The sequence below is a fragment of the Nicotiana tabacum genome, chromosome 12 (genome assembly GCF_000715075.1).
Source record: "Nicotiana tabacum cultivar K326 chromosome 12, ASM71507v2, whole genome shotgun sequence".
NCBI lineage: Eukaryota > Viridiplantae > Streptophyta > Magnoliopsida > Solanales > Solanaceae > Nicotiana > Nicotiana tabacum.
This window is the reverse complement of record NC_134091.1, coordinates 40372675-40400134: the sequence shown is the minus strand read 5'-3', so window position 1 is coordinate 40400134 and position 27460 is coordinate 40372675. Positions and strand designations below refer to the sequence as shown.

Sequence of the window (27460 nt, the reverse complement as noted above, 5' to 3'; positions counted from 1 at the left end):
TTCTTATTTTCGCCATTTCAAGCCTAATTTAACTACGGACTTCCACATAATCACATAATTATTTTCTGAAACCTCCCCGACAAATCACATAATTATAATTGAGCACAGGATAAACAATAAATGGGGGAACTTGACTATAATACTCTAAACGACTGGATAGGTCATTATAGTGGTCCGGTTCAGTGATTTGTCCAGGCATGCACTAGCCTCGAGGGGCTCAACCGTAGTATCAGGTTTAGCATGGCCCGAGAGTTAGAAATGAACATCGCATACCAGCAGGTAGCGAAGATCCTAGGATATTGGAAGGTGTGTGGGCCCGCGAGAGAGGAGAGAGAGGCCAAGAGGCCTCGAGATTCTGGCACATATAGTGGTACCCGTGCCCCAGTTGCAGCTCGTCATGGTAGGGGTTATGTGAGCTGCCCTGTTCATCCAGGACTTTCAGCTTCGAACGGTATTTCGTCCACTTCTAGGCCCTAGGCTCCCCATTATGCATCGCTATTGTCTAGTGTAGCTCCTGCACGGGGTGCTTTCAGTGGTCAGTCCAGTCGATCAGGCCCGAGCCAGCCTTAGTAGCCACGTCTTTCGAGAGCTTGTTTTGAGTGTGGTGACACTCGTCATATAGTGAGGGATTGCCCAAAATCATATTTTCTTGATTCAATGTATTCAATAAGAATAGGTCTATTATTTTTTAAAAAGGGCTTTGATGATATGGCATGCCAACTAGGAGAGAAGGAGGGTCTTGATGTGTTTAGCATATTTTGAGAATAATAGTGATAATTGAGTGATTTTATTGTCCTAAAGAAACAAAGGTGATTTTTGTAGGCAATTCCCAAAATGTGACGATCCCAATTTCCTTCCATAAGATATCATGATGGAACCTAGTCTCTATGACTAGGTAATCCTAACAAATAGTAATAACTTGACTAAACAACTATAAAAATGCTAGAAACAAAGCTGAATAACTGATAAAACCTACCTATACAAAACATAATCTCAACAGAACGCTCCCTAAAATCGGTGGAACTGAGTCATTAGCTCTACAAAGTATAACTAGAGTAACTACTACATCACTTTTTGAAAGTAAATACAACAGTAAATGAGAATAAGGGAAGGTGACTCCGAGACCTGCGGATGCCGAGCAGGCATACCTTGAAGTAGGGGTGTCAATGGTTCGGTTCAGCCGGTAATTTTATAAAAAATATATCATACTTTTATGGAACTTAGCAAAACTCTCTAGATATTTTTACTATTTAAATAATGATGAATTATGAAATCATGAAAGATGTCCATAATATAGATCCACCAACTACTCTACCACTGCGTAAAAGAAACTATGCAAAGACAAAGAAAAGATAAATCACACAAGTAGAAAGATATTAACCAAGTTGGGACTCAAAAATAAATTCTATAAAAGAATATTCAAAAAGATAAATCTAAATCATACGAAAAGAATCATATTCAATACATTGTAGTTTTCTATTCATAATCGTTAGAATACTTTATTTCTTGCTAGTGAATATGCTGGAAATAATTTAGTTTCAATATGTAACGACTCGACCGGTCGTTTTGAGCTCTAGCGCGTCGTTCAACGGTTTGCGCCATGAGTAGCTGCACTTCAGGTATTATGACTTGTACTGTGGTCGGAATTGATTTTCGGGAAGTTCAGAAATGATTCGGATGAAACATTCTCAATTCGGAAACTTTAAGTTGGAAGAGTTGACTAAGGTTTGAATTTTGAGTAAACAACCTTGGAATCGGGATTCGAGGGTTCCAATAGGTTCGTATGATGATTTTAGATTTGGGCATATGTTCATGTTGAGTATCGGGTGGTCCGTGAGAATTTCGACGCTTATTATGGAAAGTTGGCATTTTGAAAGTTTAAGAATTTTTTAAGTTTGATTTGAAGTAAATTTTGGTGTTACTGATGTCCGTTTGGAGTTTCGAGCCTTGGAATAGGTTCGTATTGTGATTTATGACTTGTGCCTAAATTTTGGCGTCATTCCGTAATGTTTAAGTATGATTCAAACGCGTTCGTCAAAGTTTCAAAATTTGAAAGTTGAAAGAAGGATTTTGATCGTCGATTCATGATTTTGATGTTCGTGGTATTTTGAGCCTTTGGATAAGGTATTGTGACTTGTTGGTATGATCGAATGGGGTCCCGGGGGTCTTGGGTGAGTTTCGGGGTAGTTTCGGATCAATTCTCCTTGTTTTGTCACTGCTGGTTTCTGTGCATCGTGATCGCGATCGCGGAAGTAAGGATGTGATCACGAAGGGTTAGCTGGGCTGGTGGAGGCTTTGTTCATCGCGATCGCATAAAAGGGAAAGCACGAAGCTGGAGCAGGTGCTTCTTTGTGTTCGCGTGGGCTGAGTCGCGAACGCAGTGAATTGAGGAGGCATGCCTGTTTGGGGGAGTTGTGTTATGCGATCGCGAAAGGACTCACGCGATCGCGTAGGGTAATTTATAAGGCTGGGGGTTATTTGCCTTTACATTCGCATGGTTTGACTCGCGTTCGCGTAGGCTTGTCTAGTTAAGCTTCGCGATCGCGAAAGATTTATCGCGTTCGCGTAAGAGAATTTTTGGGCAAGATCTGTTTGGCCTCAGCGATCGCGAGGTCTTTTCCGCGATCGCGTAGAAGGGATGCATGGGCAGTATATAAGTTAGCAAAAATGGGATTTGATAATTTCATTTCATTTTTATCTCTTGGTGCTGACTTTGGGACGATTTTGGAGAGCTATTTCATCCATATCTTGGGGGGTAAGTTTTTCTAAACCACTTTTGATTATATTTCATGAAAACATATGGAATTTTAACATGAAAATTTGTGGAATTTTTGGGATTTTGAAGAAAGACCACTTTTGGCATTTTTGGACTTTTACCACAAAGTTGGGCTTGGAATTAGGACTAAATGATATATTTGAGTTCGTGATGTTATGGGTAATAATTATTTTTGATAAGTTTTGAAATTCGGGCACGTGGGCCCGAGGGTTGATTTTGTTGACCTTTCGAGCGGAGTTGGAAATTTTTATAAATTGATTATTTGTGAGTGATGGAGTATATTTTTATTTATTTTCATGATTGTTTGACTAGTTTCGGATCGATGAGCATTGGTTTGAGGTGCTAGAGTGGCGTTAAAGCCGGTTATAGAACTTCGGAGTGAAGTAAGTCTCTTGTCTAACCTTGTGAGGGGAAAATTATCCCGTATGTGTTATTCTTGTTATATGCTGCATGTTGTGGGAGCTATGCACGTATGAGGTGATGAGTGTCCGTGCGTATGGTAGAATTCCTAATTATGTCCGGGTAGACTAGGATTCACGTCATGCTTTAATTGTACTATTTGAGTTATCCTTGCCTGCTGAATTCCTTTATTTCGCGTTACAACCTAATACTAGGCTTGCATAGAGTTATAGACTCGCTATGGTAGAGATTTGACGAGCTACTTGATTAGTCGCGGAACAATAGTGCTTTCCTTACTAATTTCTTTTGCGTTGTGCGTTTTCATTGAAAAGCTTCCTTAAATTTCATTACTCACATGTATATTCGTGAGTGGGGTCAAGGACCCGTTAAATCTTCTTATTCTAATGGGATCGGGTCATTCGCCTCGGTAGGAATATGTAACACACTCTTATGGGATCTCGTTCGCCTCGGCAGTGTCATATTCTTATGGGATCAGGTCGTTCGCCTCGACAGTATCATATTCTTATGGGATCGGCCCGTTTGCCTCGGTAGTATCATATTCTTATGGGATTGGGCCGTTTGCCTTGGCAGTATCATATTCTTATGGAATCGGGTCGTTCGCCTCGACAGTAGCATATTCTTATGGGATAGGACCGTTCGTATTGGCATTTCTATAAATACTCTTATGGGATCGGGTCGTTCGCCTCGGCAACTTCATGAAACACTCTTATGGGATTGGGCCATTCGCCTCGGCAGACTCGTGCATAATATTTGACAAGAAGCCAGTATTTCCGGGGGTTTTCCTGATTTGAGTTGTGACAACCTATCTGGTGAGGACCATTTTATATATACTCCGGTTGAGGAGGTAACCAATAAGTGAGAGCTTGTGTTTACTCTTCAGAGGAGGATCGTACCACGTATTGTTATTGTACCTTTTAGTAGATGTTCATGCACTTGTTGTAACGACCCGACCGGTCATTTTGAGCTCTAGCGTGTAGTTCGGTGGTTTGAGGCCTTGAGTAGCTTCACTTCATGTATTATGACTTATACATGCGGTCAGAATTAAATTTCGGGAAGTTCAAAGTTGTTACGGAAGGAAAATTCTCAATTCGTAAGCTTTAAGTTGGAAGAGTTGACCAAGGGTTTGACTTTTGAGTAAAGGATCTTGAAATCGGGATTTGAAGGTTCAAATAGGTTTGTATGATAATTTTGGATTTGGGCATATGTTCGAGTTAAGTATCTAGTCGCCCGGGAGTATTTTAGTGCATATTATGGAAGGTTGACATTTTGAAAGTTTAAGGATTTCTTAAGTTTGTTTTGAAGTGAATTTTGATATTATCGATGTCCGTTTGGGGTTTCGATCCTTGGAATAGGTTCATATTGTGATTTGTGTCTTGCACGCAAAATGTGGCATCATTTGAGGATGTTTAAGTGTAATTCGGATACGTTCGGCGAAGTTTAAAAGTTTTAAAAAAGGTTTCGATCATGGAATCATAGTTGTGATGTTGTTTGGCATGATTGAGGATTCGACTAAATTCGTATCAAGTTTTAGGATGCGTTGGTATGGTTGGTTGGGGCCCCGGGTGCGAATCGGATTGGAATCGGATCGTATTTTGGACTTAAAGAATTTCTGAAGCTTAAGGCTTCTAGTGTAATCGCACCTGCGAGGTTTTATCCGCAGGTGCGAGATCGCAGGTGCGGTCTGATGGTCACAGAAGCGCAGGTTAACTGGAGCTGGGAAAGGCCGCAGATGCGAGGAAATTTTTGCATTTGCGAGCCCGCAGATGCGAAGAATATTCCGCATAAGTGAAAATGAACTGGACGGGCTGGAGTCGCAGAAGCGGAAGGGCTCCGCATTTGTGAGTGCGCAGGAGAGGGGTTTTGTTCGCAAAAGCATTCCCGCAGGAGCAAAATTGGCCCGCAGAAGCGGATTTCCCTGGGCTTAGAGGGAACTGCACCTGCGATGGATTTTTTCGCAGGTGTGAAGTAGTAGGTGCGACTGTGTGGCCGCAAGTGCGAAATATCGCTGGGCAGAGGGGTTCTTTTAAATCAAGATTTAACTCTCATTTCTCTCATTTTTAACTTGGATGGCCGAATTTGGTAAGTTAATTTGAGGATTTAATCTTCAAGCAACGCGAGGTAAGTGATTCCCATATTTTACAAGTTAAATACATGAGTTATATACGGAATTATACATGGACAATTATGGAAATTGTGGGATTTTAGGAGAAAACCCTAGAATGATAATTTTGGATTTTGACCACGATTTTGAAAATGGAATTAGGAATAAATTATATGTTTGAGTTTTGTGGTGTTGTGGGTAATGTTTTTCTTCGAATATTTTTAGAATCCGGGCACGTGGACCCGAGGGTTGACCTAGTTGACTTTTCTAGAGGAGTTGGGAATTGTTATAATTTAATTAATTATAATATTGGAGCATATTTTTATTGGTTTCCATGATTGTTTGACTAGTTTCGGATCGATGGGCATTTGGTTTGAGGTGTTAGAGAGGCGTTGGAGCCGGTTATGGAACTTCATAGCGAGGTAAGTCTCTTGTCTAACCTTGTGAGGGGAATTTACCCCGTATGTGTTATATCTATTATGTGCTACATGTTGTGGGAGCTGCGCACATATGAGGTGACGAGTGTCCATGCGTATGCTAGGATTCTTGATTTTGTCCGGGTAGACTTAAGTCCACGCCATGTTTTAATTGTACTATTTGATTTTTCTTTGCCTGTTGAATTCCTATATTTCGCATTACGACCTGAAACTAGGCTTGCGTTGAGTGATAGACTTGCTATTGTAGAGATTTGACGAGCTACTTGATTAGCCGCAAAATAAATGTGCTTCCCTTATGAATTTCTCCCACATTGTCCGTTTTCATCGAAGCTTCCTTAAATTTCATAACTCACATGTATATTCGTGAGTGGAGTCAAGGACCCATTAAATCTTCTTATTTAAATGGATCGGGCGTATCACCTCGGTGGGATTATGTAACACGCTCTTATGGGATCGGGCCGTTCGCCTCTACAGTATCATATTCTTATGGGATCGAGTCGTTCGCCTCGACAGCATCATGTATCATATTCTTATGGGATCTAGCCATTCGCCTCGGCAGTATCATATTCTTATGGGATCGGACTGTTCGCCTTGGCAACTTCATGAAACACTCTTGTGGGATCGGGCCGTTCTCCTCGGCAAAATCATGCGTAATATTTGACACGAAGCCAACGTATCCGTAAGTTTTCCTGATTGAGTTGTGACAACCTATCCGGTTGGGACTATTTTACAAATACTCCGGTTGAGGAGGTAGCCGAAAATTGAGAATTTGTGTATACTATTCGGAGGAGGATTATACCACGTGCCTATATTTGTTTACACCGTTTATTTACCATGCCTCATACTTGCTTACTTTCTACTGTATTTGATTTATTGGACCATTAGTAAGTGTCGATGTCGACCCTCATCACTACTTTTTCAGGGTTAGGCTAGATACTTACTGGGTAAGCGTTGATTTACGTACTCAGGCTACACTTATACACTTATTGTGCATGTACATATTTCTGGTGGTCTTTAGGGCGCAAAGGCGCGGCTATTGCGGGGACTTTACGGTGAGTTACATCCCATATTACAATCTGCAGCATACAGAGTCTCCATCAAAATTAATTACATCGTCCTCTCTAACTTGTATTCCAAACACATGTTGCATTGTTATTGTACCTTCTAGTAGTTTCCCATGCACTTGTGACTTCGGGTTTTAGGGATTTCTAGTGTATGTTCATTATTGTAGTCTAAGTTATTATTATTATTTCACTTTATGATTTGTTTATATTCGAAATTCAGTAAAGAAAAGCACATGTTTCTATGAGTGCCATATTTTATTCTAATTATCTAATAAGATTCATGATTTCAAAAATAATAAAATAAATAATTAAGTTGATAGTTCACCATTGGCTTGTCTAACGACGGCGTTGGGCGCCATGACGACCTATAGTGGATTTTGGGTCGTGACAGCTTAGTATCAGAGCGATAGGTTCACTTAGGTCTCACGAGTCATGAGCAAGTCTAGTATTCTTGCGGATCGGTACCGAGACGTTTGTACTTATCTTCTAGAGGCTACGGGGCTATTAGGAGCACTTCCCTTCTTGATTCCTCGTCGTGAGATTTGATTCCATTAAGGCTTATGCCTTCGTTTCCTTTATACTAATTCTTATACGATGTGGAAGTGCTTGCTATCAATTGGGCTTCGAGAAGTTGTAATGGTACTACAGATGTGGTGCATGAAGTTTCTCCATGCGTATTCGAGTAGGCTATTATTGTCGCCGTGTGGAGGGGTGTTCTGTCATTTCAGCCCAATAATTGTGTTGCCTACGGTCGAGATTTAAGACTTTTGAATTTGGAGGAATTCTTATTAATATTGTGTTATCACCGTCTTTGATTGAATGTGTTGAGGCTCATCAGCATGTTGATCTTCATTTGTTTGCCTCTGGGCACGGTGTGGTGAAATAGAACCTAAGAGGAAGTTATCCGAGATGGTTGTGTGTTGCGACTTCAGGACCGAATATTCGTTTCCAGTATGGATGGCTCGAAGGAGATGATCACTGAGGTGGTTTCTATGCCTAGGAAATTTTGAATGTGGCAAGAAGGGCTTGATAACATATTGTTGGATCTTCGGATGATGTTAATGAATGAAGGGATTCTTATGGATAGCAGATCAGTGTGGACCTAGAAGGGTTAGTTGATTTCATACTGGATGTGACTATGGCAATGAAGTTAGAGGAGGTCGAGATGAGGGTACATATGTGGTATATCTCATATAAGCACATTAGAGCTTGCGTGATTTTGATAAAGTCCATATGAAGAGTTCTACTTACTACCCAGCATAGGATGAATGCACTACGATGTGAGCTTGGGTCGCTTGAAGAAGATGGTACGACGGTTAGGAGGTTCGACTATACGATTGTGACAGATAATTCGAGATATGTTATGATTAGTCCAAAAAGAACTTATGATAAATTTGGCTGAGAGACGGTGTGGGATCGTGGTAACTGGGAAGAAGAGGTCATTGTGGGGGTCTGGATCTATGTGATTGTAGTGTAAAGCTAAGTGGGGGAGCCTACCATTTATGATTGGGTCACGTGGTTGTGTTCTTGTGCAATTTCTGGTTGTCGGTGCATTGGTAGAATTAATTATGACTAATAAAATAAAACATCAGGGGTAATTCTGACAAAGGAATTGAGGAATGTGTGCTATATCTCGCCTTATCGATTCATGTGCAGCTGTTGGGATGACTCACAGTTTATGCTTCTGATGGATGTGATGTACAAGGAAAAGAATTCATTCGGTTGCTTCCTTGGAAGTGTTCATGTGCTAACAGAGCACCAATGTTTGTTTATGTGCTCTGGACCAGGGCAGAGTGGGTGACTCTTAACAATGGTTCTAGTGGATTCAAGAAGTAAAGTGCGGTGGCTAAGGATTTTTGAGTTCGTCTTGTGGCTAAGGAATTAGTTTAGCAGCAAAATGTGAAAGAGTCTTGGAGTATTTCTATGAATGTCACCAGGTTTGTATGCGATGTTACAAAGATAGAGGAAACGACTTCAGATTTGCAGGAGGTTTTCCACAACAAGTGTATTAGTTGGAGATACTATTGAGTGCATGAGGAGGCTATGAGATGGATGATGGGTATTGAGGTGATGTGGTCTCGTGATTTGGGTCACTCAGGATCAGTGTTGGTGGTGGTCTGTTATGTGTTTGATTAGAACTATTATTTCGAAGGCAAGTCAAGAGTAAATTGGAAGAAGTTGAGTCATTTAGTAGTGGTTTGAATTATCATGGTTGATGGAAGGGTCGATGTTTTCGGTGTGGTAAGACTATACAAGTGATTTGTGGTTGTACGTGCGGGCTTAACAACCTCCATGATTTGATTAATTTAGAGGTATTTGATTCTAACGGTTATGTGATGTGTAAACGGATCCAGGGAGAGTCATGGCAGTTTAGACTACGACCTGAGGTTTGCATCTTCTATGGTTATGGGAATTCGGTTACGTGTTGCAATTGTTCTTCTGAAATAAGTGGAGTGAAAGGGGTTCTAGCTGAAGAAGTGTTTATTGATGAACCCTGGATTCTTGTGTAGCAACATGATAGGTGTAGTGAGCATTATGGAAATTAGAAGTTGAGGATCAAGGTTGATGTTTGGTTTTGATAAGAATGTCACAGCTCGGAAGAGCGAGGGAGGATTTCAGATGTTTAGAGTATGCTAGCACTATTTTCTGGCAGCCTGAGGATGGTCTATTTTGGTCGAAGAAGTGTTAGGTATTGAAATGCGGATGCTTGGCTAGCACTATAGAAATAGCATGGTCAATAGCAATTAATGTTCAGATTTTACTACCTAGTGCGGAAGATTGTGGGGGGTATATCCCACGAGAAGATCATGTAAGTGTGACATGTTAGTCATTCGATTGTTAGAGACTTAAATCAGGTAAGGACATTTTGGTACTGTCACCGATGGGAGAGATTATGACTAAAAAGGCACTCTATTTCTTTGGTTGTGGACTGTGGGAGTTTGTTCTGGATTTGATGGTTGCTCTTATGTGTCATGAATAGGGTCATTATGGATCCTTGGAAGGTTAGTGGCTTAGTATGGGATGATCGGGATCGGCTTGAGGTCCGCTAGTAGACTTAATGTTAATGGTGCTTTATATCAGACCAAGTCAGATGTGTTCATTCAGCATTGCACTGCTTATGGAAGAGTCTTCGGGTGTTGGATGTTATTCCTGTCATCGGTTATTCTCTGTAATACTATATTATGCCATGTGTGTTGTGAGACTGCTTGATTATTCGCACGTGTGTTGTGGTCCTGTATAGCTTGTCGTTATTGCACCTTAGTCATGCTTGAGTTTTGTAGCGCGTGGCGCTATCCGTCTCCCTAGGGTCGCATTTATGCACTTGGCGTGCTTGTGGTCGATATTAGAGCATTCCGTAGGTGTGAGCATTATGGCTTGATGGGTATTTCCTTATTGATTGTTATGTGTGGATCGGGTGGCACGCCGCCACATGTATGATGGTTGGATCGGGTTGCACGTCGCAACGGTATCATGTGTGGATCGACTTGCACGCCGCAACAGTGAGATGTTGAGTACGGTTCCCTATACTTATTTTTGTATATTTTGTTTCTCATTCCCTGAGAAAGGTTCATAGCATTTGTTCAGCAGTTTTATTCGTTACGCGGGCTGGGTAGTTCTTTTTCAGAGTTCGTTCTTCCTTATGTGTCATATTCTAGCTGTAGCTTGTTGGCACATTGATGGCATCATATGAGATTTTGGTCAGTGTTTGAGGTGGCTTATTACCTGAGCAACATATGTTGGGTGATACGAGGTTATTGGACTTGAAATCAGAGCAATCAGGTTTATATAAGGTATAATAGAGGGAAAATGTAATTATTCAGTTCAAAAGGAGACAAGAGTTCTTGTTGAGAAGAGGACTCCATGATTTATCGGTTTGGAGGGTGGTTATGAGCTTTTACGCGTCGTTTTCATCATTGCAGTATCACGAGGGTTAGATTAGGGCTTATCCACATATGAGTTATACTACGGGTATCAGGTTAGTGAATTTGCAGTTTCTACGGTTAGAGGATGTTATTATGGGCATACGAATTATGCGGTGCATTGCGTGGTTTTAACATGGGTGTAAGATCATACTTGGTACAGCGGGTTGAGATTGATACGGTGATCGTATGTTGGAATCAGACTTGGTAGAGCATTCCGGATGTTGAAATTTGGCTTGTTGGCTAAAATTATAGCCCCAAGGCTTGTTGGCTAAAATTATATTTGGTGTTCTTTGGGATGCAAAGGCGCGGCTATTGAGGGAACTTCACTGTGAGTTGCATTCCATGTTATGACCCGCAACATACAAAGTCTCCATCTTAATTAATTACGTTATCCTGTCTATTTTGTACTCCAGACAGATGTTGTATTGTTATTGTACCTTCCAGTAGATGCTCATGCACTTGCGACACCGGGTTTTGGGGGTTCCTAGTGGATGTTCGTTATTGTAGTTCATGTTATTGTTATCATTTCACCTTGTAATTTATATTTTATACTGGATTTGGTAAAGAAAATCACAGGTTTCTACGAGTACCAGATTTCACTCTATTTACTTAATGGGATTTATGATGTTAGAAATAATGAAATGAGTAATTAAGTTGATAATTCACTGTTGGCTTGCGTGATGGCGTTGTTGGGTGTCATCATGGCCTTAGTAGATTTTGGGTCGTGACAGCTTGGTATCAGAGTGTTAGATTCACTTAGGTCTCACGAGTCATGAGCAAGTCTAGTAGATTCTTGCGGATCTGTAGAGAGATATTTGTACTTATCTTCGAGAGGCTACAGGGTTGTTAGGAGCACTTCCCTTCTTGATTCCTAGTTGTGTGATTTGATTCCATTGAAGCTTATGCCTTCATTTACTTCCTACTCATTCTTATACGGTGTGGAGTACTTGTTATCAATTGGGCATCGATGAGTTGTTAAGATGATACAGATGCGGCATAGGATGCATTTCCCTGCGAATGCGGGCAGACCATTATCGTCGCCTTGTGGAGGAGTATTTTGTCATTTCAGCCCAGTATTGATGGTTCGAGGGAGATGATCTCTGAGGTGGTTTCTATGCTTAGGAAATTTTGAATGTGGCGAGAAGGACTTGATAACATATTGTTGGACCTTGGGGTGATGTTAATGAATGAAGGGATTCTTATGGCTGGCGGATCAGTGTGGACCCAAGGAGATTAATTGATTTCATGATGGATGTAACTATAGCAATGACATTGGTAGAGGTCGATACGAGGCTACACAGATGGGCTATCTCCGGTGAGCAGGTTATCGATTGCGTGGTTTTGATGAGGTTCCTACGAAGAATTCTACTTTCTTACTAATACGGATGCATGTACTACGATGTGAGCTTGGATCGCTTGGAGAAGATGATACGACTGTTAGAAGGTCGAGTGTGTAGTTGTGGTTGATAATTCAGGATGTGTTATGATTAGTCCAACATGAACTTATGAGAAATTTGGCTGAGCAACGGTGTGGGACCATGGTAACAGGGAAGAAGAATAAGAAGAAGTCGTTGAGGGGTCGAGATTTAAGTGATTGTAACGTTAATCTAAGTGGGGGAGCCCACCATCTACGATTGAGCCACGTGGTTGTGTGCCTGTTCGATTTATGGTTATCGGTGCATTGGCAGATTAGTTATGACCAAGAGGTATTTTAGATAAGGAAAATTGACGTATATGAGTTGCATTCGCCTTATTGATTCATGTGGAGGTGATGGGCAAGGAAAAGAATTCATCTGGTTGCTTCCTTGAAAGTGTCTATGTGCTAGCAGAGCACAAGAGTTTGGTTATATATTCAGGACCAAGTCAGAGTGGGTGACTCTCAATAATGGTTCTAGTAGGTGCAAGAACTAAAGTGCGGTGTTTAAAGATTTTGGGTTCGTTATGTGGCTGAGGACTGGGTTTTGCAGCAGAGTGTGGAGAATACTTGGGAAATTTCTATGTTATCATCGGGTCTATGATGCAGTGTTAGAAAAATGGGAGAAAGAGCTTCGATTCGCAGGGGGTCTTTTAGAATAGGTGTATCAATTGGGAATACTATTGAGTGCATAACGAGGGTATATGATAGCTGATGGGTATTGAGACGATGTGGTCTCGTGATTTGGGTCACTCGGGATGAGTGTTGTTTGAGGCATGTTATGTGTTTGAATGGAGCTATTATTACTTCGAAGGCAAGTCAAGAGTAAATTGGAAGAAGTTGGGTCAGTTAGCAATGGTTTAAATCAGCATGGTTGTGGAAATGATCAGTTCCTTTGGTGTGTTAAGGATATACAAGTGATTAGTGATTATACGTGCGGGCTTGACAACCATCCTAATTGGATTGATTTGGAAGTAGTTGATTCTGATGGCCTTTTTATATGTAAATGAATCCCGGAAGAATTATGGTGGTTTAGACCATAACTTGAGGTTTAATTTTCTGCAGTTATGGGAATTTGATTGCGTGTTGCAATTGTTCTTCAGAAATAAGTGGAGTGAAAGGGGTTCTAGTCGATGAAGTGTGTATTCTACTTGTGGTTCAGGGGTTATGATGAAATTCTTGGACTCTCGCATAGCGGTAGGATAGGTGCGGTGAGCGGTATAGTAATGGGAAGTTGGGATCAAGGTTATGGTTCGGTTTTGATAAGAATGTCATGATCTCAGAGGAGCATGAGAAGATTTCAGATGTTCGAAATATGCTGGCACTATTTTCGGGCAGCCTGAGGATGGTTTGTTTTATGGTAGGAGTGTTGGGTATTGAAATGCGGATGCTTGGCCACTATTATAGAAATAGCATGGTCGATGGCCATTAATGTTCAGATTTTACTACCTGATGCGGAAGGTTGTGGGAGTATATCCCACGGGAAGATCATATAAGTGTGATGTGTTATTCATTCGATTATTAAAGATGTAAAATAGGTATGGAGATTTTGGTAATGTCACCAATGGGAGACGTTATGATTGAGATGCGCTTTATTCCTTTGGTTAAGGACTGTGGGAGTTTGTTCCGGATTCGACGGCTACTCTTATGTGTCATGAATAAGGTCATTGTGGATTCTTGGAAGGTTATTGGCACAGTATGGGATGATCAGAATCAGTTTGAGGTCCGCTAATAGATCTAATGCTTTACGTCAGGCCGTGTGTATTCATTCAGCATAGCACTATTTATGGAGGAATCTTCAGGTGTTGTGGTCCTATGTAGCTTGTCGTTATTGCACCTTAGTCGAGCTCAAGTTTTGTGTCGCATAGTGTTATCCGTCTCCCCAGAGTCGTATTTATGCACTTGGCGTGCTTGTGGCTGATATTCGGTTATTTCATAGGTATAAGCATTATAGCATGATGGGTATTTTCTTATTTGTTGTCATGTGTGGATCGGGTGGCACGCCGCCACAGGTATATTGTTTGGATCGGGTTGCACGCCGCAACGGTATCATTTATGGATCAGGTTGCACGCCGCATCAGTGAGATGTTGAGTACAGTTACCTATACTTATTTCTTTGTATTTTGTTTCTCATTCGCTGAGAAGGGTTCATAGCATCTTTTCGGATGTTTTATTCGTTACGCGGATGAGTAGTTCTTTTCCAGAGTTCGTTCTTCCTTATGTGTTATATTCAAGTTGTAGCTTGTTGGCGCACTGACGGCGTCATATGAGATCTTGGTCAGTGTTTGAGGTGGCTTATTGCATGAGTAAATTGTACTGGGTGAGACAAGGTTATTGGACCTGAAATCAGTGCTATCGGATTTATGTAAGGTATATTAAAGGGAAAATGTCACTATTCAGTTCAGAATGAGCTAATGGTTCTTGTCGAGCGGAGGAACTCCGTGAGTTATTGATTTAACGGGTGGTTATAAGTTCCTGTGCATCTCTTTCGTCGTGGCAGTATCGTGAGGGTTGAGACCGGGCTTAGATGTGTTATAAGGTATACTACGGGCGTCGGTTCAGTAAATTTGCAGTTGTTGTGCTTGGAGGAGGTTACCATAGGCAAATGAGTTATGCAGTGCATTGTGTGATGTCAGCGTGAGTGCATGATCATGTGTGGGTTTAGCGTGTAGAGATTAATACGGTATACGCATGTTAGAATCAGGTCTTGTAGAGAAATTCGGAGGTTGAAATTTGGTCCTAAGGCTTATTGGCTAAAAACAAAAGGGGGGGGGGATCTTCAGTCTGGCTTGAGAAAATGTATTCACCTGGATTGTGGTGGCACAGGTAGGTGCACAAGGTGTTGAGTAGTGATTTTGAGGCAACTATAGAACAGTTCTTGGCACGCTCGAAGACGAACGTATGTTTAAGTGGGCAAGAATGTAACGACCCGATTGGTCGTTTTAAGCTCTAGTAGGTCGTTCGGCGGTTTGAGACCTTGAGTAGCTTCACTTCATATTTTATTACTTGTACGTGTGGTCGGAATTGAATTTCGGGAGGTTCAGAGTTGATTCGAATGAAAAATTCTCAATTCGGAAGCTTTAAGTTGGAAGAGTTGACCAATGTTTGACTTTTGAGTAAACGACATCAGAATCAGGATTTGAAGGCTTCAATAGGTTCGTATGATGATTTCAGACTTGGGCGTTTGTTCGGATTGAGTATCGGGTGGTCCGGGACCATTTCAGCGCTTATTGTGAAAGTTGGCAATTCGATGGTTTTAGAATTTCCTAAGTTTGGTTTGAAGTGAACTTTGATGTTATCGATGTTCATTTGGGATTCTGAACCTTGGAATATGTTCATATCTTGATTTATAACCGTCTAGAACTTGCTCGGAAAAGAAAATAGGTCTACGGGCTAAAATAAATTCTCTCTCCCATCAGTCGGTACTATTAAAAGTAATAAAATAGCTCTTTATTTATTTGATGAGAAATGTGAAACGAAATACCGCTTTAGTTAGATTATCCAAGGACATAACAAGAAACACCACATAAGCAACTATTATGTAAGAAGCACAATCCAAAAACAGTGTACTTATAAGTTTGGGCACAGGTGACCATGCATTGCCCTATTTGGCAATTCACCATTTTTATTCCCACCTAGCAAAGCATTCCCATGCATTTCCTCTCAAAATTCCTCCAGTTTGCCAAAATAAAACAAGGAAATAAAAAACAGATTGAATAGGGATATGTGATATTCACGGTGATAGGATCAGACTTTGCTAAAAGACTCTCTCTCTTGTAAAGATATAAAGACTATCTTTTTATCAAGATTATTGCTCATATTATTTCACACTTTTTCATTAGATCCGAGAATATTTCGAATGTTCTAAAATCTGTCTGTCACTCATCATTGTCAGGAGGAATAATCACCTAGCTCATTGTTTATTGGGTGAAACACTCCTCCTATTTACTTAAATGTCATTTATTGCTATTTATTATGAGTTACTCTTCCATTATTGCTCATACTTTATGACTATTTAATGTTTGTTATTGTCAACCCCTTATTGGATCTATCCTACCTTATATACGTTTTCAAGATTCACATCTAGAGATATTGTCATTAACTAGGTTTAACCCGCTATTACATAAAAAAAATAGATTGAAATTGTTACTATTTCAACTCATTGAAATAAAAAAATCAACTAATTGAAAGGAAAACAAGAAGAAGAGAGATTGCTCTTCTCTTGCTCTGGGTTAGCATCTTTTTGTTAAGCGGCAAGAAAAGCCGACCCCAACTTGTTAGGAAATAAAATACAGTTATTTTTTTTGTTGTAGCAATTAATGCTTCATAAGAATCGTAACGGCATATAAATCATTAAAACTTTTTATACTTTACCCAGCTAAGTAAGAAAAGCTCAAAATTAGAGTTGTAATCTAGTGATTGTAGTATCAATTTTTCAACTGGCACTATTTAAGTTTACAGTTTCTATCCTGCTTAAGTGAATGATACATACCACAAGATGCATAACTGAGCAGAAGAAAGCATAGAAGAGCAAGAATGGAAATCAGCTTCATTTTGTTATTTTGTTGGGCTTGGGAAAATTGATAAGGAACTTTCACTTAAAAGAAATCAAATTTTAATTGGTCTTCAAATGCTTTAGTTTGGATTTTGTTACTACTTAAAGTAAAAATAGCACGGGCTAGCCAGTTTTCGGATTGGTAATTGAAAATTAATCAGCATTTGCAAAGTCATTGAAAAATAGCCACTATTTTGCTGCAACACGGACCGGTCCATCTGAACTTCCAACATATTATGCTGGAACTCTAACACGTGAAAAGTTTCAGCATAATATAATGGAGATTGGAGCACTTGTGTATGAACTTCCAGCATATTATGCTGGACCGGTATATTATACTGGAATTTCAGTATATTATGCTGAAATATTTTCCGGATTTTGAACAGTGTTTTCGTTCAGATTTATCGTTACATGAAAAATGGCTAAATTTCGATTACTTTCGAAACTGTGGCTATTTTTCAATTACCACTTGTAAATCTGACTATTTTGAATTTCTCCCCTACTTAAAAGCTAGAATAAATCAGATATTCGACCCTTGTTGGGCCTGACGGGCCTAGTCCCAGTGATGGCACCATCATTATACCCAGTAGCCAGTTTTAGGACCAGTTGTTGAAACATAACCAGCTTTGTACAATGTATTTGAAAAATAGCCATAATATAAAAACAATGTATTTGATAAATAGCCACAATATAAAAAACAATGCATTTGAGAAATAGCCACAATATAAAAAGGCGGCAAGGATCAGGTCCTTCGCTTTTTTTGTGAGTTTCATGACATTATCCTCGAGTTCGAAACTTTATATGTAAAACTCTAGCACACTCTGATGAAGTTCGAAGTTTTCTGTATCTGGAACTTCAACATAGTGCAAAAAGTCCCTAAAAGATACTGATCAATCTGAAACTAAAAAATTGATTGAAATAATTGTAATTTTAAACGATTAAAATTTATTTAATATAAGAAAAATTACTAATGTTTAAAATCTGAGTAGTAACCAGTAAGTGAAATTCATAGTTTTGAAAGTTGAGCAATATGAATTAATACTATGCCAATAGAACCTTCTAATGCTACCAAATCCAAGGTTGAGATAATTAGGGTCTCCGCAACTTCACGTTGGATTTGGTTCAATTTTCATCAAAATGTGGGGTTATTTCCTAACATTTTTCTGATACATTGAAAATATTAAATAAACTTGAAATTTGTCTAAGCTACATTGCTCAAATCTATGAGGGGAAAAAACTCCATATGTTTAAGCACTTCTTCTTAAATTAGCAAAATATTTTCCATTATGACCTTTATTTGTTAGAAATTCTGCATATATTAGTAATGTAATTAGTATTCATACCCGCACGTTGCGCGGAGAATATTAAATATAATTTTTTTCATAAAAAATATTATTTGAAAAATACAACACACACAAAGAATCATGTAAATAATACAATATTATTTTATGAACATGTTAATACACTGGATATTCATACATTCAAGTCTATCCAAATTCTACTATTTTTTCTTGAATTATAATTTTATTATTTGAGTACTTGAAGAAATTGAAAAAATTAAGGATAAAGTTTGCATTTAAAATATTTTTAAATTTTATCATATTTTATTTTTTTCATGAAATAGTAGATACTGTTATTATATAAACCCTGATAAATATTAGTACAAAAATATGAAATATATAAGTAATAATATAATTAATAGGTTGAAAAGTTACCTGATTTGATAGATATATATCCCTGGAGAACATTTTGGCCGACAAAGAAACCTTTGCTATAGTGCACAATTTCATTTGTATATTGTTCGTAAAAATTATCATTGTATGTGAGAATGCTGAAATCTGCTAGCATAATTGGATCAAATAGAAATTTTGAGAATAATAGGTTTTTATTTAAGAAGATGTTAGTGATGGAGTTAAGGGCAGTAGTTCCATTTTTTGTTTTTAAAGATATGGTTTTTGGGGTTAAGTGTTTTCTAAGAATAAATTCAACGTCTAATGTAATTAAAAATGTCACGTTTCACAATCATATTAGAAAGTTAACCACATTAATTCTAAACTAAATAATTTTATTATATTATTTACTTATCTTATCCTAATATTGACAATTGTCTTGAGCAATGTCAAGGGCTTATTATTAGGCTACCACTTGGCTTGATGTGGATATACTATATATTCATACATTTAAGTCTATCCAAATTATACTATTTTTTCTTGAATTATAATTTTATTATTTAAGTACTTGAAGAAATTGAAAAAATTAAGGATAAAGTTTGCATTTAAAATATTTTTAAATTTTATTATATTTTATTTTTTTCATGAAATAGTAGATAATGTTATTATATAAACCCTGATAAATATTGGTACAAAAATATGAAACATATAAGTAATAATATAATTAATAGGTTGAAAAGTTACCTGATTTGATAGATATATATCCCTGGAGAACATTTTGGCCGACAAAGAAGCCTTTGCTATAGTGCACAATTTCATTTGTATATTGTTCGTAAAAGTTATCATTGTATGTGAGAATGCTGAAATCTGCTAGCATAGTTAGATTAAATAAAATTTTTGAGAATAATAGGTTTTTACTTAAGAAGATGTTGGTGATGGAGTTAAGGGTAGTAGTTCCATTTTTTTTAAAGATGTGAGCTTTGGGGTTAAGTGTTTTCTAAGAATATAGTCAACGTCTAATGTAATTAAAAATGCCACGTTTCACAATCATATTAGAAAATTAACCACACTAATTCTAAACTAACTAATTTTATTATATTATTTACTTATCTTATCCTAATATTGACAATTGTCTTGAGCAATGTCAAGGGCTTATTATTAGGCTACCACTTGGCTTGATGTGGATATACTATATATTCATACATTTAAGTCTATCCAAATTATACTATTTTTTCTTGAATTATAATTTTATTATTTAAGTACTTGAAGAAATTGAAAAAATTAAGGATAAAGTTTGCTTCGTCCAAAATATTTGTTCTGTTGTTATTTGTATAAAATGTATCAATATTTTGATTATTTCCTTTCACCTTATATGAAATAAGCAATTACACTTTTCTTCTATTTTATTTTTAATATAAATATTTAATTTTTATATTTTTTACTTCGTCTAAAATATATGTTCCTTTATTATTTTATATAAAATATATCAATATTTTTAGAATTATTTTTCTACATTCTATGGAATAAGCAATTACAATTTTCTTCTATTTTATTTTTAATATAAAATTATGATTTTTTTTACTATGTTTCTTGTAATTGTTTTAAATTCAATTAAACATGTCTTCTATGCTTAAATTCAAATTGAAAAGAAGTAACTAATTACTAACATCACATAATGCATAATTTAACTTTTAAAAAAATTTAAATTAAAAAAAAATTAATTATTACCCAACCTAACTAACTTTGTCCTAAAATTGCCAAGTGACTTTTTATTATGTTGCCACTTGGCTTAATATGGTATCTTTGACTCTCCTATTATATATAGATAGATGTGTGGTAGATTATTCCAATTTGCACCAATTTGTATTTTTTACATACTTTTAAGTACCCCCTTCTTTTGTAACAAAATAAAAAGGATATTATTAGAAAAATTCCTATGAGTTTTTCTAATTGTCGATATTTATTTTTTGGTGAATTGTGAATTCGAATTAGTGAGGCAAACTTCAAATTATTTAAAAAAAACTTAAAAGGGTGACGTTAACATTGTCCTTAAGCCATTTGGGTCCATTTTGTTTTTCTATGGCAGCTCGCTTATTGCGACTGCACGGCCATGGCGCCGCAGGGCAGCTATATTCCATTTTCAACTCCAAATTCCTACTTCAATACTCAACAACTGCAGTTGCTACTACCTGTGACCCGACCCATTTCCTGATGAACTATCTTGTAGACTCTCTCGGATTCTCCAAAGAAGAAGCCATTACAACAAACACTAAGGTAACTCGTTTAAAACCCACTGAAAATCCTCAGCTTGTCCTAAATTTCTTCGAACAAAGTGGTTTAGACAAAACCCATATTGGTAAAATTGTGTCTGCAGTTCCCAAGTTGCTTTTGTGTGATGTTGACAAAACCCTAAAACCCAAACTTGACATTCTTCATGATCTTGGTTTATGTGGTTCTGACTTAGTCAAAGTCATAACTGGAAGTATGTCTATTTTGAAAAACACAGAAGTTTCTGACATGAAATCTTGTGTCAGTTATCTTAGAAAAGTTTTGGGTAGTGATGAGAATGTAATGAAAGCTGTTAAGAAAAAACCATGTTTGCTCTCTGTTAAAGGATGTGAAAGATTGAGGACCAATATGTTGTTTTTTCAAAGTATTGGGTTTTCAGATGAGGATATCAAGAAATTCATAGTTCAAAATCCATATACTCTTTTGGCTTGTCCTGAGAGTGTAGAGGATAAAGTGGACAGGCTTAAAAAAGATTTTAATATCTCTCAAGGGTCGGGAATGTTTATCCATGGAGTTGCTGTGCTTATTTCGATGAAAGAAGCGACCGTAGACACGAAATTTGGCGTTTTCAGGGATTATGGATGGTCTAAATGGGACATAATTAAATTAGTCCAGCTTTTACCTTATTGTTTGAGGCTGTCACAGAAGAGATTGCGAGCTGCGCTAAACTTCTACATGGGAGAACTCGGTTTGAAACCTGCTTACTTGGCTTCTCATCCGACGCTGCTTATGTTTAGTATGAAAAAGAGGGTTTTGCCTCGCTTGGAACTCATGAGAAGTTTAGTGGAGAAGAAATTATACGATGAAGATTACAATCTGTATACTATTCTGTTGCCATCAGATCCGAAATTTTATCAGATTTATGTGCTGCCCTACAAGGATATGATACCTGATGTGTGTGAACTATACAACAAATTTCAACAGCATGGAAAAGCTGAAAAGTAATATGCTGCTCGAGAGAGGTTTGGTACTCCACTTTAATCTTGCAATATTGTTATCGTTAATTCTTTCTGCTACAAATCGCTGTTAGCATATACCTGTAAGGTAGTGATTTCTCTCAAATTTTGCAAGTCCTTTTGGAGTTATGTGGTAGAGGATGTTCAAGAGGCACAGTCCTCTCGATCTGTATGATGCTGTGGAAGGCTCACGAGTTTAACTTGCTGTTACTCGTATAACTCTGAACTATAGGGAAGAAAGTTCATTAGGAGCTTGAGAATCAAACAGCCAGAATACTGATTAAAAAAAAGAGAATCAGACAGCGAGAATTCCGCTGCTTTTATCCTCAAAATGTTCCTCTACCATTATCCATTCAAATGCAAAACTAGGTTCACCGGCAAGGATTCGAATTCATGACGCGTGTTTCCTAAAACAGAGTGTGATTTAGGATGGTTATTTTAGTCTTTTTGATGGTTATTTAGTCTTATCAGCCTATAGGTTATTTATCTATCAATCAGTGCCTCAATTTAAACTAGTTTGGCTTAGCTATATGATATCCATTCCATCTATAGCTTGATAGAAAATGTTCAGAAAAGTTCATTTTGAGCTCTTGACTACATAATGCTTCCTGGAAACAAAGCCTCTGAATTATTGTTTCTCTCATTTTTCTGTCTGTTTGGTAACGATAAAATCTTTTAGTTGAGTTTAACTTGACTAAGACATCATTTCTTTCATTGCTCCCTGCCTTCCCCAATTCCTCAAACAATGTGAAAAGGATAGAATAGTAGGCATCTATCAAGCTTATAGTTGCATCAAAAGAAAAGGGAAGAAGAATTAGTTGGGCTTTAACTGCTGTCCATTGAGCCTTTCTCTGGTCTCTCTTGGATTTCTCATCTAGAAAATTATCTTTAAGAGTTAAGCTGGTCTGATGCAACTAATTTAAAAAGTAGTGTATGTTTCGTTAATAGAGTACAACAACAACAACAAACTCAGTATAATCCCACAAGTGGGTCTGGAGAGGGTAGATAGTACGCAGACCTTACCCCTACAGTGAATGTAGAGAGGCTGTTTCCAGTAAATCCCCGGCACGAGGAAAAATGAGAAAAGAGCGGTAACAACAAGAAATAACGAGAACAAAATAAAAGAAAACAAGGCGAAAGAAACAACATAAAGATAGAAATCTACAATATTAGAATGCAAGACTGCTACTATTAACACTGGAAATGTTCGGAAACTCGCACCACTACTTATTAACCTACAACCTTAATCCTCGACCTCCACACCTTCCTTTTAAGGGTCATGTCCTCGATCAGCTGAAGCAAAGCCATATCTTGCCTAAGCACTTCTCTCTAATAATTTTTTGGTCTACCTCTACCTCTTCTAAGACCCCCTACTGACAACCTCTCACACCCCCTTATCGGGGCATTTGTGCTTCTCCTCTTTACATGCCCAAACCATCTAAGTCTCGCTTCCCGCATTGTGTCCTCCATGGGGCCACTCCTACCTTGGCCCGAATATCCTCATTCTTAATCTTATCAATCCTGGTATGCCCGCACATCCATCTCAACTTCCTCATTTCTGCTACTTTCATTTTCAGGACATGAGAATTCTTGACTGGCCAACACTCAACCCCATACAACATAGTCGGTCTCACTACTACTCTGTAGAACTTACCTTTAAGTTTAGAAGGCGTTTCGTTAATAGAGTATATATAGATATATTATGTGCTAAATATGATGCTCGATGTACAGTCAGACCTCTCTATAACAACATCCCTATATGACAACCAATTTTTTAAGTTATATTTTACCTCTTTATAACAACTTTTTACCTATAACACCATATTTATAGCAGAACGCTCTTTGTAAAATTACCCCTCTATAACAGTCCTATAGAATCTTTAAGATTACTAATAATAATTCTAAAAATATGCACCAATAGTTTTCATTAAACAAAGTTTCTATCATGCATAAGATATAAGATTTGAAGATTTGAGCATGATATCTTTTCCATTGGACAAATTCCAAAAAATATTTAGGTAAAAAATTTAATTGTTAAGCTCTTAGATTATCTTTAAGGGAAAGCTATTGGATACCTTTTTGCTGATTTGGACACGAATCTTCGCCAATTCAAGCATTATATCGCTAGTAAGAGAATGAAATCTACGAAATAAGCTACAATTATAAAGTCCTTCCATCAATCTTGAAAAAAATTATTTTTAGCCGCTTATGTCTGCCTTAGAGTTTAAATATTTATACTTTTAGATATGAATCTATTAATAATGTATTAACTTTCTTCAATATATAACTAGTGAAATATGCATATCTTTTGAGATTTTAAATTTGAATAATAACAATAATTGATTTCTGGATAAATTTTTATCTATAACAGCCAAAATAAATTTAAATGCCAAATGCTGTTATAGGTGTATAACAACCATTCACTATAAAAGAAAAAAAATATCGGAACAAACAAGGCTGTAATAGAGAGGGTTGAACTGTACTACGTTTCCCTCTTCCCAATTAAGGAGCTAGGAGCATCGAATCAACAAAACTAAATCTCTGATGTTTGTTACATGTGCACACAGCTACTCTGAAAGCTTTCAGATTCACTCCCCCCCCCCCCCCCAAAAAAAAAAACCCCCACCATTTTCCCCTTTATTCATCTTATTTTGGCCACTCATTTATAGTCAGAAACTTGGGATCTTCCACCAATTGCTTGCTGGATCAGTGATTTTATTCTGTGGTTGTCTTTAGTGACTCAGGGCTGTGTTGTGAATTATCCATGCTTTGTCATTTGACTAATTTCTCTTTCTTGAGTATATGTTTCTCCATTAAGTAACACTCATTCTAGCATCCAGTGTTTTGGATAGTGTGCGGCGACAAATAGCGACAAGGGCCCGCTTCACTGAGGCGCGTAGCGAAGCGCTCGTCTTTTTGATGTGAAGCGACAATTTATACAAAAGCATAAAATATTATCTCTATATATATAACTAAAAACTCAATAACAATAATATATTAATAAATATATCAATTCAAAAATAAAAAACTCAATAGATAGTCATAGTAGATTCATAAACTGAAGTCTAAAACAAGCAACATCTATTCTTCTTCAAGATTTTCAAATTCTAGAACTTCATGAATGTTAGCATTATATTGGCTATCATCTTCTTCATCCTCGGAGTCTTCATTAGAGCAAAAAAAAAACAGAGCCTAAAAAGAGACTACTACCTCTGCTGCTGGTCGAAAAACAAACCCCAAAAAAAAATAAGAGAAGAAGAAAGAGAAAGAGAAGAAAGAAAGAGCCCCTGCTTTGCTCTGCCTTTGTTGCTGTCGAAAAACGGAGCACCAAAAATAAGACAAGAAGAAGAAAAAGGAAGAAAGAAAGAAGGAGCTGATCACTGAAGAAAGAAGAAAGGAGAAGAAAAAGAAAAAAGAAGAAGACAACAATTGTCGAATTCGAAGTGTCGAAGGAAAAGAGAAAAAGACAGCTGAAATAGAAGAAGAAGAAATGAGAAGAAAAGAAAAGAAAGTAACATACCTGGGTTATTGTGCTGATGTCTGATGATGGAGAAGATGAATCCCAAGCCCTAATTTTTGAAGTTGCTGTGAAATGGTCGCTGAAGGAGAAGAAGTGAAAACCCAAGCCCTAATTTTGTATTTTACTCACTGTCGCTGCCTTTTCTTCTTTTTCCAAATAGCGTCGCTACGCAGCGCCTCTCGCTACATAGGCAGAGGCGCACGCTTTTTCTGAATCGCAACATACTAAAATAGCGCTACTGCCTCGCGCCGCGTCGCCACACGCTATTAGCGACGTAGCGCTCGCTATTTACAACACTGCTAGCATCTTATATCAACGATTGATTTCCATCAGAAAAAGGAAATTATTTTGAAGTTGATAATTGTAATGTTTGATTTACACTTTCAAACCAAGTGCCATAAGTTTTTTTGTTAAGTTGAACAGTTACCATTAAAGATATTGTCAAGTAGAAGTCTTGATGATCTTCTCTTAAAATTTTCTTGTGGTTTTCATTTGAATAGGGCTCTTGGAAATAAAATGTCTTATCATTATTGATGTCGGAGATTTTCTTTTCTTTCTAAAGGTCCCACAAGTTGAAGTAATATTAAAACATAAATCATTTCCCTTTCTTTAGTCTTGCAAAGGAGTCACATAAGCGGACAGAGATTTTGGCCAACCCCCTGCGCCATAGATATATCTAAACCTAACAGGTGATGTTAAATTTAATCAATTCAGGATGGAGTAAGAAGACCCGAAGACCCTGTTTTAACTTTACACCAGAGTATGCCATATCCTTGGAAGGATTGGTGGATAAGATGGGCTTGTTGTAGTACCAGGTGAATGTGACACCCTAGGCAAATTCCACATCGACAAAACACGGGAGAGATGGTGGGTATATAAGTAAACAGGCGTTAGACCCTAGTGATGCGAATTAAAACCGTGCGGGTCTAGGCCCAAAGCGGACAATATTACTAGTAGGTTGGGTTGTTACATATGGTATCAGAGCCATTCCGCGTGCAATCTTGAAAGGTGGTGGGGTAAACCTCAGCGATGACGCTGAGTCCCTAAAGGGGGGTGTAAGTGATCCTAGGTGAAGCCCACATCGACAAAACACGAGATATATATTGGGTGTATAAGTAAACATGTCTTAGACCCTAGTGACGCGTTTTAAAATCATGCGGGCCTAGGCCCAAAGCTGACAATATCACTAGTGGGCTGGGTTGTTACCGTGAACTCTTCATATCTGTCGAAACTTTTGTTTGTGGGAGTTACCTGGTACGTAAAACGTTTGTGGTGGAAGATAGTAGGTACCTGGTGGATTAGTAAAAGTGCACACAGATCAGTAAATAGATACAAAAAAGTGTAATTCAGACAACACTGCAGAAAACCAAGTTCTCTTGCTCCTTGTTGGCGGGGCAGGTTCAGTCACCATTTTTAATTAACTATTTTTTTGAAAAAACGAGGCATTGTTGTATCTTCATGGTCTATATGGAAAATGTGAGTAAAGCTTGCTGTCAAATAAATTTACTGATCTTGTCTAATTCCAAGAGTAATATCTTCGTGAATGGTTCCCCTAGAACTATGCCCTGTTACCTGTGCTTATTCTTTGAATTTTCTGTGCAGTATTTTGGCTCAACAGCAACTTTTCGCTATTGTGCTGGATGAGGCATGATAGAATTGCAGGGTGGCTGAGGCCTGGCTCAAAGTGGAGGAATCAACAGTTATGGCATTTGATAAAGAAGGGTGGTGACTGCAACAACTTTAAGCTGACTCGCTTGTGTCAAGTCGTCTCAAGCATGCATTCGTGCAGATTGCAGTTAGATCAACGTGCAGCGTTCGGTCAAAGAAGCTGAAGCAGAGCCAGTGATGCATGATCTTATTCTATATTAGCTTTTACTAGTTTTAACTTCGTAAGCTGGATGTAACTTTAGTGTCAATAGCTCACAAGCTGGACAAATAGCAATGGCTGGCAATTTTGTCTCTGAGTCGTGAGCAACATTTAGCCCCTGCGGTTACGTACAGGTTTTTGATAATTCTCAGATTTTCAGTTAGCTAGCAGTTGTGATTATTTTTCAGTTACTTTGCAAATGGTTCTAAAAGTGGTTATTTGTCAAATCATTAATATAGAGGACAGGATTACAAGCAAGCTATCTTCATCAGCTTACCTTTCTCCAATGGCCCAAATAATATACGAGCAATAAATAGGTGTGGCATGTGTCAAAAAAATTCAGAAATTTACATTATATTTTAGTAATCATTGTTACTAATTAAAATTTTGGGTCTCAATGTTGACTATAATAGAGCTATTAGTTTAACTTAATGGTTATACACATGTAAATATAACGAAAGTACCAAA

At 37.8% G+C, this 27460-nt stretch overlaps 1 protein-coding gene across 1 annotated transcript; it reads left to right on the top strand.

Annotated features, from left to right (window-relative positions):
- Window positions 1-20358: 20358 nt before the first annotated feature.
- On the top strand, window positions 20359-27134 carry LOC107807055 (transcription termination factor MTERF15, mitochondrial-like). Its single transcript, XM_075226379.1, has 2 exons — window positions 20359-21611; window positions 26728-27134. Exon 1 carries the CDS (start codon window positions 20440-20442, stop codon window positions 21592-21594), a length of 1155 nt encoding a protein of 384 aa, XP_075082480.1. The 5' UTR covers window positions 20359-20439; the 3' UTR covers window positions 21595-21611; window positions 26728-27134.
- The last annotated feature ends 326 nt before the right edge of the window (window positions 27135-27460 follow it).

Coding starts and splice junctions, on each gene's coding strand:
- LOC107807055 (XM_075226379.1), top strand. CDS start 20,440: ATGGCAGCTCGCTTATTGCGACTGCACGGCCATGGCGCCGCAGGGCAG.